General features: G+C 39.1%; 1 protein-coding gene across 5 annotated transcripts in view; it reads right to left on the bottom strand.

The window, feature by feature from the left end:
- Positions 1 to 17,469, bottom strand: part of CCDC81 (coiled-coil domain containing 81) — a 78,156-nt gene that overhangs the window by 13,869 nt on the left and 46,818 nt on the right. For all 5 annotated transcript variants that reach the window (XM_070490508.1, XM_070490507.1, XM_014868034.3 and 2 more), the window contains 10 exons: positions 16,342 to 16,598; positions 13,836 to 13,915; positions 11,877 to 11,998; positions 10,244 to 10,367; positions 9,113 to 9,206; positions 8,338 to 8,484; positions 7,562 to 7,666; positions 5,105 to 5,277; positions 3,818 to 3,896; positions 3,369 to 3,589 (listed from right to left, as the gene is read on the bottom strand). In XM_070490508.1, the coding sequence (XP_070346609.1) occupies positions 3,369 to 3,589; positions 3,818 to 3,896; positions 5,105 to 5,277; positions 7,562 to 7,666; positions 8,338 to 8,484; positions 9,113 to 9,206; positions 10,244 to 10,367; positions 11,877 to 11,998; positions 13,836 to 13,915; positions 16,342 to 16,598 (1,402 nt within the window). The remainder of the gene's footprint in view (positions 1 to 3,368; positions 3,590 to 3,817; positions 3,897 to 5,104; positions 5,278 to 7,561; positions 7,667 to 8,337; positions 8,485 to 9,112; positions 9,207 to 10,243; positions 10,368 to 11,876; positions 11,999 to 13,835; positions 13,916 to 16,341; positions 16,599 to 17,469) is intronic.

The following is a 17,469-nucleotide window of genomic DNA, read 5'->3' on the forward strand; positions in this document are numbered from 1 at the left end:
TTCTGCAAATGCATAAATGTTTTCTTTTCATAAGACCCTAGGAAAAAAAAGATAGCCATCTTATCTGTTATGTTACACGGATATATACATCTTAAATAGTAAAAGACTTTTTCCTACGCCTACAAAGTGAGTTAGAGGAAATTGTGAACAATTTGTTAACTGCTTACTCCATTCATACTGCCATAACGTTAGCACTCCAGGATATATATGTGATTGGAATTAAATTATTAAATTGTGTAATATAAAACACAACTACATTTTAAATAGCACCTTCTTAGCTTACCATTTTTATTCACTGGAGTGGAGAATTCCTTATCTCAGGTTCAGATAAGTAAATATTCAATAAAACATGAAACACTTCTTATCTTGGAGAGGCAAAAATGTAGTTAAATGCTAAATGACCTCTTTTTCAAACAGTGCAAACGATGACAGTTGATGGTTGAGTAAGAATCACACACACACTTCTCGGAGAATGGAAACCATTTGTTAATGAGAGGCTATCTCATTGTGGTTTTAATTTGCATTTCCCTAATCATTAGTGATGTTGAGCAACTTTTCATATGCTTTTTGGCCACTATGATATTATTTTTTAAAGAATAGGTTAAAAAGTCATTTTAATGTAAATGCCTAGAAAGTAAGAAAATGAAGTGGGGTTAGAGCAGAGGGAACTAGGATTCTCAAAAGACTGCTGGTGGAAGCAAACTGCTATACCTTATTAGAAAGCAAACTGTATCTGGTAATATTAAAAATGTACCTGATAATATTTTAAACGTGCCAAACACTTGATCCAGGAACCTCACTTTTAGGAATTTATCCAATAGAAATAAAAGAACCAGTATAAAGATATGTATTAAAAATGTTTAATAGAGAATTGTTATAATAGCAAAATATCTGGAAACAAAGTGAACGTTCATCAATGGTGCAAAAGTTAAATGATAGCAACCCATATTACAGATATTATACTGTTATTAAAGAAGAATGAATCTTGTATATATGTACTAACCTAAATATAAGTTGATGACACATTATTAGTTTAAAGAAAGGTTGGGTTGCAGAGTAATGTATAAGAGCCCATAGGTCTCACTTTCATTTAAAAAATAGAAAGGAAAATATATAGGTGCATATTGTTTGAATACATTTATAAAGAAAAGGAAAAAATGTAGAAGGCTACATATTAACCTTAAAACTGACTACTGGTAGGGGAGATTATTAACTTTTTTTTTAATCTTTCCACCAATTGACTTATTTTAATGAGCATAAATTGCTATATTTTTTAAAAACAAAAGCAGAAAAGTTTAAAGAAAAAAAAGTAAAACAATGAAAATGCTTTAGCAGCCTATTTGGATCACACTGAGTAATTAGCCCCTCTGAAAGAAAGTGACATTCCATTTGCTACAGGAAGACCCAAGATCACATCTTGAGGTGGACCAGAGGGCGGGGGAGTTGGAAAAGATAAGAGGAGTGAGAGAATCTGGAATAACCAGTAAAGGATATAGAAACAGTAGAGAGGGATCTGACCCATACAGAAAAGGGGTCTTTACCAAGTAAAGACCATAATTTGTATTTGTTCAGAGGTTCGCAATGTCCCAAAATGCTCTCCCATACATAATCTCATTTAGTTCTCATAGTGAGGAGAGGTAGGGCAGGTGTGATTATCCTTATTTTTCATAGGAGGACAAGAGGACTCAAAACCCCTATGTCTGATTTGGCCCAGGTCATGCAGGTTGGAAGAGGGAGAGTTTAACCCTCCTAACTCCAAGTTCAGGAGATCAACTGGAGAAGCTAAGGGCTAGAAGTGAAGGCAGAAGCTGCAATAATCTCTGCAGCAAATACAAAGGGACCCAGATCTGGCTGTGGCAGCATACAAAGGCACAGCCACCATGGGACAAGCGACAGCTATTTGCTATGAAACAGAAGCTATTTACAAAAATTATTTCATTTAACCCTCAACCACCCTGGAGGTAGATACTAGTATTATCCCTAATAACTGATAAGGAAACCAGTGCCCTCAGAGGTACGTAACCTGCCCAATATCACACAACGAGTAAAATGACAGAACTGCCAATCAATCAGAACGGACACTGGAAGTGGTCTTAAAGATCCCGGGTGTTCATCCATTAGGTGAAAGATCACGGAGAACTGGGATGGGGGGATCCCGAGGAGAGGCTGAGGCAGGCTGGGCAGCAGGGATGCACTTGTGGGGCTTGAGGCAACAGCTATTTATCAAGAAGTCTGGAAATATTTCAGTATTTTAGCAAACAGCACAGCCATACAAGTATACATTGCCCTGGGTAGATGAAGACTCTATCCCACATCTGACTTGACCCCAAAAGCCATGCTCTCACTTCTCTCTACCAACAATCCAACCCCACCCTCTTCATGATATCCTCCATCTTCAACCTACTATTCTACTCATGTTTGAGCCTACTTGGTATAGAACATAACAGATGTTTGCACCACCCCACTGACCATTTGTAATTTATAAAATTTAAATAAAATAACATTTTATCTTTTTATAAGTATAGCTGCTGTCTAAAAAGAGGAGATTCTTTTGAGGAGAAGCCCTTTTGGAACCCCTAAGCACTTCAATGATTTTATAATTCTAATCAAGGATCTGAGAATTGCTGACCTCTACAAAGAAGAAACTGGAGTTGTCTATGTCATTCAGGCGTGGAGGAGAGACAGTAGGAGATATGGAAAATGGGAAGGTGAGAAGAAGCCAAGGAGATGTTGCGAGGCTGAGAGCTGGTCAGGACCTTTAAACATTCCCCATTGGTGTTGTGACCAATTAGGCATCTTAAGAAACTGGGTAGGTCTAATGTTTGAATTTAGATGTATTTGCATTGATATGGCATAAAGTCCTCCTCTGCCTACCCTGCCGTCTTCACTACCCTCTCACCAGCAATCATCAGTACAGCTTCCTACATGTACAGTTCTTTGAAGGAAGGGGTTTTAGTGGAAGTTTAGAATGGACCTGAATTTCATGTCTGTGTCTACTTGAGCACAACAATACATTTGTGCCTCACGTTGTATTTCCAATGGATAGTGCTGGTATGGACAACTCTTTTAAGAAGTTGTACTGTAAAGGGAAGGAAAAATGTGGAGAGTACCTGGAGGAAGAAGTGGGATCGAGAGTTTGGTTAGTTTTTTTAATTCGATAACTTTTCCTCATAGGGTGAATTGTGAGGATGAAATGACATGAAGTATACACTAAGCTAAGAACAATATTTTGCACATAACTCCTCATTTTGTTCACTATTATTATTGCTTCTCTGCTGTTGTATGAGAAAAAGAAAGAGAGAGAAGAGGGGAAATAGCAGAGGGGAGGAGGAGAGGAGAAGGAGGAAGAAAGACCCAAGGTCTCTTACTCTTTTTGGGTCCTCTGGAGCATCTGCAAGTCCCTCTTTTGGTCCACCAGTTGGTGCAGGATAGCTCTCCTCTTGTGACTAGCAGCTGCCTCCAGCTGGTGCTTCATGTAATTCTGTTCTCGCATTCGCTTTTCCACCATCAGATTACACTTGTTATTACCAAAGATGGGCTCAAAAGAGTCTGGCTCAAACATGGGCAGCTGAGGGGCTTTGTTCTTTATCTGAAACAGGGACACACACAATGCAGATTATAATTATACCAGGGAATAAAGCTTATGCACAGTGCTGTAGAATAGTAATATACCAATACCTTAGAGGAAGGAACAAGGCCCTCAAAAGCCACCAAATGGATAAAACATAAGGGTATTCATATGACCGTATATCTAAATATATTTTTAGAATGCTATTGAAGCACTGCATAATTTTAAAAATAATAATTGTCCCCTTACTTGTGCATCCAAAGCTCTCTTATAACACCATGTTTCTTCTATCTTATCTTTTATATATTTGGCTCTTTGTGCAGCAAGTCTGGCGGTTAAGAATAAGAAAAGGTAGGAGCACAGTTTATTACAGAGTCTTTAGTAATACAGATTAACATCACCACAACATGTTTAGTAAGTATTAATAGGACTGCGAGCCTGGTAAATAAAAAGTGATATTTCCTTCTAGAAGCTTTTATTTTAAGAAAAAAGGAAGAGTAATTGAAATCCATAGGCTAGTGGACAATGTGTTGAGCACAGGACAGACAGGACAGGTACCGACCATATTGTCCAAATGCACTATCGCTAAGACAGGCACCCTCCTTCCCCACCATGCTTTAAAAAGTCTAGATAAAAAAACAAGAAGTATCTATTTGTTCTGTAAAATGGTTCATCACAAGATTCCTTTCTAAGAAAAGTGATCTTTCCTATTATAAATTATGATTCCATTATATGCAACCTACAGGGAACCCACCGTGATCTAAAGTAAGCATAATAGAACACATACATTTTATAGAAATATAATATTTGGTCATAGAAACTAGCTTATTATTTGTTTTAGGAGTCTTGCTCATACTACAGTAGCCTCCTTAATTGCTCTCCTGACTTCAGTAGCAGAAGTGTGGCCCCCTCAGGCATGTTTGAACTCTGTGGCCCTGACCTTATCCCAGGCTTTAGATGACCCAAGCAGGACCAATCAGATTCTCTTTCCTGAAAATCTGGAGTTGAGACTAACATTCACCCAAGTTTGAGCTGGAATAAAGACGATGTCAACTAAGAAGCTGTGGGTATGAGCAGAGGGAAGGTTTTTTTACAGTACTTTTTAGTCCCTGATTCCAGTCCTCCTGGGTCCCCCATACATTCCTGCCCTCGAGTTCCATGAAACATCCCCATATACTTATAATAAAACCTCAGCTTTGCCTCAAGATCACCTGGGAACAGCTGGGGATGATGCCTGCTCAAGACAAGTCTATTTCTCCATCTACCAGTATTAGTGATCAGAAAACAATACAAAATGATACTCTATAATTAATTATAGATTGGCAATCATTACTATAATGATAATTATAATAATGATGGCTTTTTCATTTTTCTAATGAAATGTTATGCCATGGTACTGGCTGCTAGCTGGGTTAGTGTGCTCAGTGGGGTACGGCTGTGCTAATGAAACTACCAAAGCTGATTCAATCCTACATGGAAATAAGCTTTACATGAAAATTCCAAATTCGTTTTCAGAGCTTGTCTAGCTGGACTCACTCCTCTGTGAGTTGCACTTGTTCTAGGCGGTCCATCAACTCTCTGTTTTGTCTTTGCTTGATTTGCTTTTCCCGTCTGTTATCCACTTGTTTCAGGAGACTTTGGGAATATTCCTCTTGCTTAAAGGCATTAATCTCAGGACTGAGTGGCCGTTTATCAAATAGGAAGGATTTCTAGAATGACAGAGAAGCAATTCATTTATTCTAGAATACCAAAAAGCAACAAAGAATAAAGTTAATAATTCAGAAGACTAAAATCAGTCGGAAAGTATTTTTTAACTTATAATATTTGCCCAATCCTCAACACTAGGAAGTTGACTAGGTAGTGTTGAGGTCACCCACAGAATAATGAGTGTGCCAGGGATGAATCTGAGCAGAACTGATCAAAGGCCCATATCTGAAAGAAAGATGAAAATGGACTTCACGGAGCAGGTCCTGAGCTAGCATTTACAACACACAGATAGAAAGAAGAAGGAATTCCCGGTGAGTACAAAAGTACGAGCAAGGACTGAGAGGAGGTGGGAAGAGGAAGAATTGAACACCTACTCTGGGCATGGCCATTCTAGACACTGGTGATCCAACAATGACCAAGAACAGAGATCCACAGAGAGCCTCACTCTCATTAAGCCTGCATTCTGGTACAGGAGACAGACAGCGAACAAGTAAACAATACATCAGATAATTTAAGGTGGTGCTAAGTGTCATGAATCCCTTATCATAGCGAGTGACTGGGTGGGAAGAGGACTAAATTGGTTGGTTATTAGGGAAGGCTTTTCAGTGGAGAGGACTGAATCATCTCCACTGCAAATGTCAGGGGACCTGTGTCCCATACAGAAGAAACAGCAAGTGCAAAGACACTGCATGGAAACAAGCCAGGCATGATTTTAGAGAGCAGAAAGGTCTATGTGGCTGAGTCATAGTGAATGAGGGGAACGTAGAAGTAGGTGAGCTCAGAGAGGAGGGCAGGGGCCAAACCATGTGGGACCTGATAGGTCAAGGTAAGGAGTTTACATTCTATTTTAATTCAACGGGAGACCATTAGAGGCTTTAAACAGGAGAATGATATGTTTTGGTTAACAGTTTTAAAAGACTGCTTTGGCTACTGTGTGGAGAATAGATTGTAGGAGGGCTAGAAGGCAAGCAGCAGCGAGCCTAATTAGGGAGCTATTGCAGAAGTTGAGCCTATAATGTGGCTTGGACTAGGGTGGTAACATTGAAGATGAAGTGGCGTGAAAAGATAGTGGCTACATTTTGGAGGTAAAGGCAACTGGACTTGCAGATGGTTGGATGAGGGGGACAGAAGAGGAGGAATCTGTGATCACTCCTAGGTATGGGGTTCGTGCAACTGTCTGCATGGTGATGCCACTTGCTGAAATGGGAGGGCTGAGAGAAGAACTGGTTGACAGGGGGAATCAAATCCTCTGTTTTGGTCTTTTTAAGTTTAAGATATCTACAGATAGATCAAAGAGGAGATACAAAGTGGGCAGTAAGAAATATAATCTGGAACTTAGGTGTCTAAGAGGAGAGAGAGATCACACCTAAATCTCAAAAGCACTGTGCTCTCCCTCCCTCCCTGCTGCCACTGCTTGGAAAGTTCTTCCTCCATTCACTTCTTTACCCAACTCTTGTGTACCAAGAAGTCTTTCCAGATCTCCGGTCTGGGTTAAGGGACTTTCCTCTTTGCTCACACAGTGCCCTATTCAAAGATTTATCGTAGTATTTAGTATACCACACTCTTGCCTCTTTAAATGTTTCCCCCATGATCCTGAGACCTCTTTAGAGAGGGACCTTATCTTATTCATCTTTGTACTCCTAGCCACCAGCACAGTGGCCAGCACATGAGTTCAATAAAAATTTGATGATGAATAAAGAAAATATACCTTATTAGTTTTATGTCCCATGTCACACTACCTAGATAGTAAGGTGAAACGAGAATGATCAGGCAGAAATAAAGGTAGGCACATAATGATCGAAGACACTGAATTAACAGCAAAGCAGGTGGCTCACCTCCATCTGAAGCTGGGCTTTCAAACTTTAAAGCACCTACAAATCACCTAAATCTCTTATCCAAATGTAGATTCCCATTCTTGAAGTCTGGGGTGGGGCCATAGCTTCTGCATTTCCAGCAAGCTTCCAGGTGATGCTGTTTCTCTCTTTAGATTGGCTAATCCTGGGGCAGTACTTTAGTATACCTCCCCACCCCAGCCCCGCCCAGGTCCTGGCTGAGAATTAACTATCATTGGTAAGTGCTGGAGTGACTCATAAGAACTGTACTGTGAATGTGAATGGTGAGGAGGCAGACACTGAACCACTCCTGCTCTAGAAGGAAGCTTCAACCTTGCACAACCTTCTTTTTACCACGGCCACTTAAAAAAATGGCACAACCTGCAATACAGATAGTGGATCCAAATACTCACAGATGGGGCAGGTATTAGTAACAAATTTTGAAAAGACTCACATAAAATTCAGGTTTCTCATTCTTGTGGATTCTTATAGCTTCAGCAACTCCAAGATTATAGGCAGCATTTTTTTGATTCTGTTCTCTACTAGCCAGACTTTTCAACTTTGAAAAAAAGAAATCACATATTGAAACAGAGCTTTCAAAAAATTTAATTCTATTATATTAAAATAATCTGACCAAGATAGAAACCTGCCTTTTGGAAGCCATGATGCTTTCTGATGTCTTCACAGATTTATAAAAGTGGGCTGGGGAAGTTTATTTTCCTGTTCTTGAGCTTTAGGCACCACCTCTATGGGAATTGTAAGAAAGAATGGAAGATTTCCTATGTGGTAACCTATGATACCACAAATGCAGGAAGGGGCAGTAGGGTCAATTATCAGAGACCACAGAAATCTGGATAGAACAGATCTGAAGTTGCCATTCTGTCTTTGCTTGCTTGAGATAGTCCGTAAATTTGAAGGGAAAAGCCTTGACCAGGATTATATTTTATCAGAAATCAAAAATTAAGCCATGTAAATCCAGGAATCCTACCTTTAAAACTCAGTCTTTATGGGGGAAAAAAAAATCAGTGACAAATGCAAACATTCAGCTGCATGGATATTCATCCCAATGTTTACTATTAGTGAAAACTTGGACACAAAGTGTTAGTCCAGCAGTAAGTAAATGATTAAATATGTTACTGTACAGACATATGATGGAACATTTTAAATGGCATTTTATAATCATGTTCTACTGTCCCATGTTAAACACTCTTTAGTGACGTGTTGAACTACCTGCTCTTTGAAGAGAGCCTCTTGGTCCTTCAACATCTGATATTGTTGTATGAGTCGCTCATCTTCTATCTCCCTCCTCCTCCTCTCCTCACCATAATACAATGGGCAATTTCGTTGTGCTCGTTGCAAACATACATAACACATTTCCTACAATACCAAATTTTAGGACAAATTAATTTTTACCTTTTAGTTTTTTGCCTTCACATTCCCTTTACAAGCTCTCCAAAGGCTGGGTGTATCAAGAAGCATACTTTGTAAAAGGATATATTAATGATATCAGCAAAATGAGATTTGCAGAGTGGGCCCCACAAATATTTATAAGGATTTACTGAACTCTCACTTGATCAGAAGTGTCTATAGCAATTGAAAATTAGAAAGAGATTTCCTAACTCTATTTCTGTTAACCAGTAGATTTCGACTAGTAGATATATCACAGTCCAGTTTTGGATCCTGAGTACTTGAGCCATACCCGTATATTAAAGAAAGAGTGATTCTGGGGAGGGCCCTGTGGCCTAGTGGTTAAGTTCAGCATGCTCCACTTTGGGGGCCCAGGTTCGTTTCCAGGCACCAACCCACACCACTATTCAGTGGCCATGCTGTGGCAGTGACCCACATACAAAATAGAGGAAGATTGGCACAGATGTTAGCTCAGGGTGAATCTTCCTCAGCAAAAAAAGAAGAAGAAGAAAGAAAGAGCGATTCCCAGAACTCTCTCTGAGAAACAGAAGTCAGAGGAAGAGTTTGATTAGGTTTTGTTTGTTTGAAGACACTGTACCTGTCCTGCCTTATTATGATCTTGGCAAGCAGGGGCTGGAGAAATTCTAGGATTCATTTCATCATCATTTTTCAGATAATCTGGAGATGATAAGCTATGAAAACAATGCAACATTAATTAATGTTTAATGCAGTCTGATATCTAGAGCAATAGTAACTTTAGAGGCAAGTATAAACATAAGACAAACAAAAATATCTCAGTGGTTTTCTTCAGAGCAACTATATGAATAGAGGTTAAGAACATATGCTTTGTATCAGATAAACCTAGATTTGGATCCCAGCTTTTTTGCTTACAAGCTGACTGGCATTAGACAAGCTGGGTAATCTTGCAAAGTCTCAGTTACCAATTCTGTCAAATGGGGATAAAATTTATTTATTCTACAAAAATCTATCTAGTGCTTACTATGTGCACTGTTCTAGGCATGGGAAATGCAGTGAACAACAAAATACACATACAAAAAAATTCCTATCCTCGTGGAATTAACACGCTGATGGGGACAGACAGCCAATAAACAAGATAAATAACTGAATAAGTGAATTCTATAGTAAGTTCATAATATCCAAGCACTCAGAAAACAACAAAGAAAGGGGCTGGCCCCATGGCCAAGTGGTTAAGTTTGGGCACTCTGCTTCAGCGGCCTAGGGTTTCGCTGGTTCAGATTTTGGGAACAGACCTAGCACCACTCATCAAGCCACGCTGAGGTAGCATCTCACATAGCATAACCAGAATATACAACTATGTAATGGGGGGCTTTGGGGCGAAGAAGAAGAAGAAGAAAAAAACAGATTGGTAATAGATGTTACCTCAGGACCAAGCTAAAAAGAAACCAAGAAAGTTTTCCCAAATCCACAAGAAAAGAAGTTAGATATTCCCTCCTCTGTGCTATTTCATTTCTACCTCTGTCATAGCATTTATCCTACTGAATCATAATTTATCACTCTATGTATGTCTGGCTTTCCCACTAGATCGTGAGCCCTAGTCATCTTTACTATCCCCATCACCTAGCGCATAGAATATACTCAAAAATACTGAATGAAGGAATGAATGAATGCTTATTTAAATTCCCTGAATCAAGAGATGGCTCAAAAATATATTTAATAAAATGCAACATAAAAAATACCAACACATTACCCTTCAGGGTCCATATTCTTCCCACCACTCCCACTCCTCTCCAACTTGTTCAGCAAGCTGCCGCTTGTCACTTTGCCAGGGGAGAGAGTTTGTCTATCTTGAAGTATCTTGGGTGATAAGATCTCTGTAGAGTGAACGAAAGCGAGTCTGTTTTCAACTTTACATGAGTTGTTTGTACTTAACATAGACTTTTAAAACTCATAATTTTACCAGGGAAAATTTTCACATAAGATACACTTTCTTATCTTTAAATTATTGTCCCTTGCCCTAGTGTGGTTAAAAAAATATATTTTTTGCTGCATACTTATTAGATGCAAAGCACTGGCTGGGCACTTTAGAAAATACAAAAAGGCAAGTCTTTGTCTTTAAAGATCTTTCAATAGATATAGTTGGAGAGAAAAATAAGATATAAACAAAAACATGAGAGCTCTCATTTGTGGAGGTCTTACTACCTGTCAACAGTGCTATGTGTTTCACACACATTGTATAAATAGCCATTCAGGACAGCGATGCAAAATGTCTATATCCCAAATGAATGGTGCACTCTTTAAGGGTCTAACATGCTCAGAGAAAAGAGAAGCCACTTCAGAATCCAGTGATGAAAGAAGTCGTCATGGAGGAAGTGAGATGTGAAAAGGATGCTAAGAGGTAAGTGGGATTAGGATAGACCCTAAGAAAAGGAAGGGCATTCCAGGCAGGAGAAAAAGAGTAAACAAAACCATGAAGTCAGGGAAGAGTAACGCATGTTAGAAGAACATGAATAGACAATTTTTCTCAAAGAAGGAGTCTGTAGGAAACAGTGACAGATGAGGGTGAAGAAATGAAAGCAAGTGAATATTAGGATAAAAGTTTATATGTAATCCTGTAGGCCACATGAACAAAACAGCATCCGGAAGCCAATGTTTACACATTGATATGTTTTGTTTGGCCCAATCAGCATTTTTTGTTTCAATATCAATTAGTTGTCAACATTTAGCAATCAATAGATTTCAGGATCTCTGCTTCTCTTGAAAAATCAGAAAATTTTAACCACTTGGCCCAAATTTCTGTGAATCAACAATCTGCTAGAGGAACAGTCCTCAAAGGATAGTCTGGCAACCCCTGCGGTTGTCTAGAATCCTTTCAAAAAGTCTCTGAAGTCCTAGGATTTTCTTTATATGCTTCCGCAAAACCAACATATCACAACAGATTAAATGAAGACTCAGATATGAGAATGCAATGATCTTGTATTAGGCCAGATATCAAAGATGTAAAACTACCAGTCTTCATTTTTCCTTTTTTTTTCACTTTTCATAAACACTATTATTTATGCTAACATGTCTCCCTATCATGTTATATCCATTCCACTTCATGAATTTATGTTATCTGCCTGGACTCTGTAGGCATCTGAATTTTGACCCTTTAAGCAATGGGAAGCCAGCAAAGAGATCATAGTCTAAGAACCTGAGAGTCATGAAATAGTTAAGATGAGATACAAGATTCCAGGAATGGAAGATGTTTGTTAAAGAGAAGAATAAAGTGATTATTCATGAATCAAACTTTATTTACTTTGGGCATAGGAGTTGCTAAGTAATATGGCTGGGCTCCTAAGTAGTAAAGAGTGACAGATGATACTCAGAAACCATTGGCCTACCTCTGACACCTTCTTCTTTGTCTGATTGATCTTTTAACTTGCTTTTCCTTTGTCTATTCTTTTGACTTTCTTCTACAATGGGCTCCATTTTTGGTTTGTTCTCCATCCCCTTGAGTTCAATCCTAGGAACAAGCCAATATGTTTGTCCACTGTGCTGGACCTGAATAGGTGACCGTGTGAACTCTCATTCTGAGAACCCAACTAGCTCGCTGATTCTGAAATAAGCCCACTTCTCTCAAGGGAGTGAGTGCTTTGATTTGCTGAGTACAAATCATGGACTCACTCTTGTTAAGGCTAAGTCTGGGAGCCAACCTACACCTTTGCCCCTCTATACTGAGGGCTCAAAAGCCGCTCTTAGACAGATACATTGTTTTGAAGGCCTGAATTTACATTTCTAGTTTTGGTTTCACTTTGAATTTGTCTTTTCTAGTTCTGTAACCAGATGCCATAGGGGTGATACAGTGAAAGGTGATTGTTGGATAGCTTGAAGGTAAGGATTCATAGCCTAGTATGCAGAATATGCCCAGAAATAACCATTTCTCTCCTCCCTCTTTCTCCTCCCCACTTCTCCATCCTCTCAGGCAAGTGAGGGACTTGCAAAGGCACTGTTGGGGGAGCAGTTTGCTCAGGTGGTGTGTGTTGTTGCAGATTTTCTTTGTTGTTATGTATGGAGGGCTGGGTTAGAGTTGGGGTGGGGAGCGGTACTTCCAGTAAGTTCAAGGCCCAAACTTCACATAAATAAAACACTTAAAATTGTTTTCAGTATTTGAGTCCTCGTGTTTATTTCTAGGCTCTCTAATTGATAGGAGCTTCCATCCCTGTTGCTTGACTCACTGCAATTATTTCCCTTCTGGAATACTTAAGCCAAAATATGTCCAAAGGGACAGCCAAATTTGCCTTCCAAAATATAATAAAAAAAAGTATTTTAAATCCATTGATTTATTTTTAATGAGGAAGGTAACTTGGTGCAATGGAAAGAACACTGGAATAGTCAGGAGCCATGGTTTTGTTTCTGGCTTGGCCACTCAGTTGTGTGGCCATTTCGTCTGCAAGATGACGGGGTTGGACTAACTAATCTCTTAGGCTTATTCTGGCCCTCGCAATGATTTTGTGTGGAAAGACGTGTCACACAGTCCTTCCAGGAGGGGGTTATTCCAAACTAGCAAACACAGGAGGATATCACAGACTCAAAAAACATGAGAAGCTGATTGTTATGCCCCAAACTTCCTCCGCCTGAAATGCATAGTGGTTAAGGGCACAGGAATTAAGATTAAGAACGTGATTAAGAGCGCACAATTTTTACACCTCTATAAAATGGATAAAATTATAACACATATCTCAAATAGTTGCAGTGAAGATTAAATACAAAAATTTTGAGAAAGTGCTTAAAAATACGTGGCATCTAGTAAGTGCTCCATAGATGATAACTATTATCATCATCGTTATTGTCATGATTATTATTATAATCATTGTCAGCAGCAGCCACCCACCAGTATCACCCACTGCACTCTTAGGGTAAAGCTGTTCTTTTATTCTACCTTGTCTTTCTAACGCCTTCAGTGGTGAAAATCAGAGCTCAGACAAGAGGTGGACTAGACTGCAGACAGGGGAAGAAGCTAGGTCAGAGGAAGTGGTGGAGGGGAGAGGAAAGCCCAGCAGGTGAGAATAATTTTGCTAATATTGCAGGGACTAAGGTTGGTGGGAGGTAGTCTCAGAATTTCCAGGGGACTAAGAGTAGTTTAAAAAAGGAATATTCTAAGTGCCCAGTGTTTTTTAACTTAACTACATAAAGTGTATCCAATAAACTCTTCTTTGCTGGTGCACTGAGAGAGGGAGAAGAAGAGAGGGAGAGCACTAACAGGAGCACGAGCTAGGAGAGGGTGTGAAACCCTGCCCAGTTAGATCAGTAGGTCAGCAAGGGCTGCTGTGCCTGGAAGAAGCTGTGGAGCAAGCACTGACCTTGGAAATACAAGCACGCTTCTGGGCCGCTTCTCCCAGGTCTCTCTGCTGGACAACACTGAGTCCACAGTGCCAGGCCTCTGGAGGACAGGGACAGAGAAGGGTTATCCTTAGGCTGTGGTCCAGGACACAGACAAATCTAAGCTACAGGCAAGGCTACCATGATACTCTATTATTTTTGTTTAGTGCTTAAAGTCTAGAGCTTACACACCAAAGAGGAATGATGTCATTAATCCAAGTTTTCACCCTGAGTAGTCACATACCAGTTCCATTGGTGTTGCCTTTTCTCAAACCATTTCCTCTTTGGAAATTTCCTTCAGAGTTGATGGCTTCCTTTAGACATCTTTAAGAGGAGAGCCGACTTATTGAAACTATCAGGAAAATGAGCAAGTCTAATTCCACTCTTGACACAAAGAACTCTAAAATTGGGTAGTTAAGAGAAGGGCTTTGGAGTCAGGTGGACTCATGTTCAACTCCCCACACTGCTAACAGCTATGCAGCCGTAGACCCTAGGTGTGTGGGGATAATAATAGGATCTAACTCACGGATCTTTATGAGGCACTGTATATATGTGGCTAGCACATCATAAGCTCTGAACAAATAGCAGCTATTATAATTATTGTTGCATTATATAATAATCACATTATTACATTATACTCGTATAGAATAACATATAAAATTATTATTTTTGGATTAATGATGCAGCTTACAAAGCTTGAGCTTTGAAGGGAATTCCCAAAAAGAGTTTTTAAAAATGTTTCCAGCAAAAGCAGCATCATTGAAAGAAGCACACAGCTTCTCAAGAGAACTATTCTGCAGGACAGCACTCAGGTTTAAGTTATGGGACATTTGGGGAAAAAACAGTCACTCTCACCACTATACAGTAATTTCCCAAAATGTGTTTTATATATGTTAATGAATGTTGGATTAGCCTAAAGTTCCATGATTAAATACATCCAGGGAGTTAAAGCGGCTTCTTTCCAGCCAGACTTCTCAGATCCTTTAACATGCCAATGTGCTTTGTGCCTCTGCCCGTGAGGGTAATATATGCAGCAGTTCTCCATCTGCTTTGGCCTCCAAACGCTTTTCTCATAGAATATCTCTCAGGACTAGTTCTTCTGGAAAATGCCCCTTAAAAGATATGTCTTAGAATGCAGCAGGCCAATTAAAATGTTGTCCTCTTTTTCTTTGTTTTCCTGCTGAGGAAGATTCGCCCTGAGCTAATATCTGTTGCCAATCTTCCTGTTTTTGTATGTGAGCCACCACCACAGCATGGCCATTGACAAACAAGTGGTCTAGGTCCATGCCTGGGAACCAAACTCAGACTGCTGAAGCAGAGCATGCCGAACTTAGTCACTAGGACACTGGTGCTGGCCCTATCCTCTCTTTTAAACACATATTGAGGCTACCAAGATCTGTAGAACTCTGAAGGTTAGAGACAAGCCAGTGCGTTGGCCTTGCTCTGGTTTTGCAAATCTTGCCTCATGTTTTCATGGAAAAGAGAGGTTATACCTGTGTGTATTTCCATTTTCCATACACCAAGTTGGCATCTCTCTTAAAAATCCTGTACAAAGCCAGATTGTGGAAAAAACACCAAAAGTCCTATTGTGCACAACTCTATCTCCTAAATCCCCATCCTAGAGCTTCCTGAAAGGAGAAGCTAGAGGGTAGGATTAGACCCTACTTATAGCTTTTCATTTTTATAGCTTTTTCACTTTAAAAGTCAGGTTTTTGCTCTGTGCAACACAGGATTATATACATTTCATGATACATTTCAAAATTCCAATTTATTCATACCAATTTTGTTAGTTCTCAGAGCTGCACCTAAGGCACATTAAGTACTCAATTAGTCCTGTTGATTGACTATTTCATTGCCTCCTTAAAGTCTGCTGTGTCCAGCTTAGCATGAAGGTCATCACTAGCTCCTTCATGGTTAACAATGATGGATTATGAAATTTCTTCTACAACATAGCAAATTAAAAGCTAAAGATACATTTTCATGACTTGAATTAGATCTTATTATAGACTTGCATTAAAATAAACTAGTATAGCCAGCAAAAAAAGAGTGATTAGGAAGTTTGGGCTTGAATTCCAGTCTACCACTACTGACTTCAGGCTTCCCATATAACCTCTCTGAGCCCCCATTTTTCTCATTTGTAAAATCAGGATGATAATAATACCAGTTTTATAATGTTTTGAGACTCAAATGAAATAATATATGTGGAAGAACTTTTTAAACTATAAGGTACTATAAAATGTTCAGAGTTGTAGAAGTGTCTATTACTATTTATATTTTTCAGTTGGCATTGACTCAAAACTTAGGTAAGTTCCTTTGCTCTTCTAACCTTTTTGTCAAGGAGTTAAGCATCTATAAGCAAATACTTCTTTGCACTTGGGGTAATTGTCATTTAAACATGTCAACCTGAGTTTTTCTTAACGATGACGCAGTTACAGATGATTCAGAGCTACTCGGGAGAAGGGTTAAGAGAAGGAAACATTAATTTACGTTTGCTAGGGCTTTCGCCAAAGCCCCGCTTCCATCCATTGTACAAAGGAAGTCCTTATAAAATCTCATCTTCACTTTGCTGTCTCTGATCACGAGGACTCCAATTCCTTTGAATGTAAACTCCACATTTTCTTTGATGGAAATGGATCGTGATAAAAAAAGCAACGTCTCCTTCACACATCCTTCCACTATATCCCTGTTAAATGGACCCTCCAGGGATATCATGACAAAATTAAGTGGAACAATTGGGATATCACCTAGAGGAGAAAAGGACAGTTGGGTGGAGGAAAGGAAGTAGAAATTACAACAAGGACATATCATATACACTCACAAATAATTATCTGATTCTCACTTAATACTCAAAAATAGAATTGTCCGTGTGAAGTCTTTAGTTGTACTCAATGTAACATTATTCTTACAGACACCTAACATTACTGGTTATTAATAGATAGCAATCAATATGATTTTCCCTAAAAGTATAATATTTTTTGCTCAAAATAAGAATAATTAGCTTGCTAAGCAATTTTCCAGACAAGATTTTTATTTTCTCTTGGAAACATAGTAATAACTAACTGCTTCTCTTCATCAGAGGGTTTTCTGGATTTTTCAGCATCCTTATCTTCCAGGACATGTTGCAGCATTATTTATTTGCCTATCTCCTCCACTTATCATTTTTAAATGATTATAAGTATCTACAAATGTTAAGTGTTTTGAAAAGATAGTTATCTTCACCAGAAGTTACCTTTCAAAGGAAATTGGTTCTTATCGGAGGATATCAGACTGAGTGACTTGAAGAAAGCTTTTCCTCTCTAATGAGTCCATAAATGACATTGCAAAGGAATAGGACTATATCTAGCTTGAAGGAAACAGAGTTTATTCAACTCTAGATATAAAAGCTATACAAGGCCCACAAGTCAGAAAAGGGGGTAAATAGCAAAGATGATCAACATGATAAATCCAAAGAGAGACAGTAAACAAGGATAGAGAGAAGATAAGAACATTCTGAACATTCATTCAGCAAGCATTAATTCATAGCCTTTCAAACGTCCAATACTGCTGGATGAGAGGATTAACAGCCTACCCTGCACGAGCTTCCCTGTATTAACCCAGGTCTCCTGCACAGCTTAA

This window comes from Equus asinus, chromosome 20, assembly GCF_041296235.1.
Source record: "Equus asinus isolate D_3611 breed Donkey chromosome 20, EquAss-T2T_v2, whole genome shotgun sequence".
Lineage (NCBI taxonomy): Eukaryota > Metazoa > Chordata > Mammalia > Perissodactyla > Equidae > Equus > Equus asinus.